Source organism: Neovison vison, chromosome 7, assembly GCF_020171115.1.
Source record: "Neovison vison isolate M4711 chromosome 7, ASM_NN_V1, whole genome shotgun sequence".
Classification (NCBI taxonomy): Eukaryota; Metazoa; Chordata; class Mammalia; order Carnivora; family Mustelidae; genus Neogale; species Neogale vison.
The window spans coordinates 193,269,648-193,271,533 of record NC_058097.1 but is presented as its reverse complement, the minus strand read 5'-3'; the positions used below and the strand labels follow the sequence as shown (position 1 = coordinate 193,271,533).

The 1,886-nt window shown below is 37.9% G+C and overlaps 1 protein-coding gene across 1 annotated transcript; it reads right to left on the bottom strand.

Annotated features, from left to right (window-relative positions):
* Positions 1-449: 449 nt before the first annotated feature.
* Positions 450-1,391, bottom strand: LOC122914439 (olfactory receptor 8K3-like). The gene has a single exon (XM_044261054.1). It carries the CDS (start codon positions 1,389-1,391, stop codon positions 450-452), a length of 942 nt encoding a protein of 313 aa, XP_044116989.1.
* Between the last annotated feature and the right edge of the window lie 495 nt (positions 1,392-1,886).

Genomic DNA, 1,886 nt, shown 5'->3' with positions numbered 1-1,886 from the left:
GTGTGTAAAGGCTAAAAGAGAATGAACTTACACAAACACACATGCATGTGCACAGTCACTCACACAGACACTGGGAGATTTAGTCTATTAATTGAGAATAACACCAGAATCATCTGATCTCCCTTTTACTGCCTTCCATTCTTCCTCACTCCCCATGACATGCCCACTCTCTTACCTTCTCTTATGGTCTATGATGTCTTGACCAATTCAACTGTACTATAAATTGAACCTAATTATTATAGTTATAATTTATCTCTTCCCCTCAAGAAAAGCAAGTATTTTTCCTGTTCTGTTTACTAATATATTTGTAGCACATAGAATTGTGACTGGCACTTAGAACCTCTTCATGTTTGTTGAACTCATTTGTATTTATTATTACTGATAGAGACATACAGAACAAATTTTGAAGCCCATAAACTAATTTAAAGAGACTGTATCATATATAAATTTTAAGAAAAAAAATTGCAGAGTTTTTTCCACATTGCTTGTCTTGCATATTTTACATCCTTGTTCCTCAAGCTATAGATCAAGGGGTTCAGCATAGGGATAATTAGAGTGTAAAATATTGATGCCACTTTATCAGTGTCAAAGGAATGACTGGACTCGGGTTGCACATACATAAATATCAAAGTCCCATAGAACACTGTGGCCACTGTCAGGTGGGACCCACAGGTGGAAAATGCCTTGTGCCTACCCTCAGCTGAGTTCATCCTGATGATGGCTACCAGGATCAGCAGGTAAGACACAAGAACTATCAGAAGGGAAAAAATCAAATTAAAGCCTGCTAAGATCAGAATAATCAATTCAATTTCATGTGTATTTGAGCAGAGCAAAGATAACAAGGGGAGACTGTCACAGTAGAAATGACTGATGACATTGTAGCCACAGAAGAATGAACTAAAAATCTTGATGGTGACTAGAAGAGACACAAATGTGCTGTAGAGGTAGGGGACTGCCACCAGTATGTAACATACCCTTTGGGACATGATGACTGGGTAGAGCAGAGGGTTACAGATGGCCACATAGCGGTCATAGGACATTGCTGAGAGAATGAAAAGCTCACTAATGATGAATACAAGAAAGAAAGCTAGTTGTACAGCACAAAAACAGTAAGAGATTGTATTTTGATCCACAACAAAATTTACTAACATTTTGGGACCCACAGCTGTTGAATAACCAAGATCAGTAAAAGCCAGGTGTTTGAGGAAGAAGTACATGGGTGTTTGGAGCCTGGAATCCACCTTGGTGAGGATGATCATTCCCAGGTTGCCCACCACTGAGATCAAATAGATGATGAGGAACAGCCCAAACAATGGAAACTGCAAGTCAGGACGGTGTGTGATTCCCATGAGAATAAATTCATTCAGCACTGTCCAGTTGTGTTTTTCCATCCAGGTTTATTGGAACATCTATTCTGGATAAAGACATTATCATAGTCAATAGATTTCATACATTAACTCCTGGGGGATGTTTTAGTATGGCAAATTAGAATAAATAATATACATCCAAACTTTCCAATTTAGAATATTGGAAAACAAACCAATCCCCCACAAAGACTACTATCTTACGTGGAGAAAGAAAGAGAAATGGAAATAGATAGGCAGTTCTCAACTGGACCCATTTTACTCCATGAAGAATATTTTCCAGTGTCTAGAGATGTTTTGGTTGTCACAGCTGGGAGCTGGAATGCTCCTGACTTCTAATGGTTAAACACCTGTTAAGCTGCTATCTATCTTATTATATCCAATATTTGGGCCATAACAATATCCAGCCAGGAATAACAACAATAAGAGAGTTAAGACACTCGGGTGATATAGTTAGATAATTGATAGAGAGATGATACATGATAGTTAAATAGATAGCTAATGGATTGATCAATATGGATA

Excerpts from the sequence above, each read along its gene's own strand:
- LOC122914439 (XM_044261054.1), bottom strand. The coding sequence starts at position 1,391 with ATGGAAAAACACAACTGGACAGTGCTGAATGAATTTATTCTCATGGGA.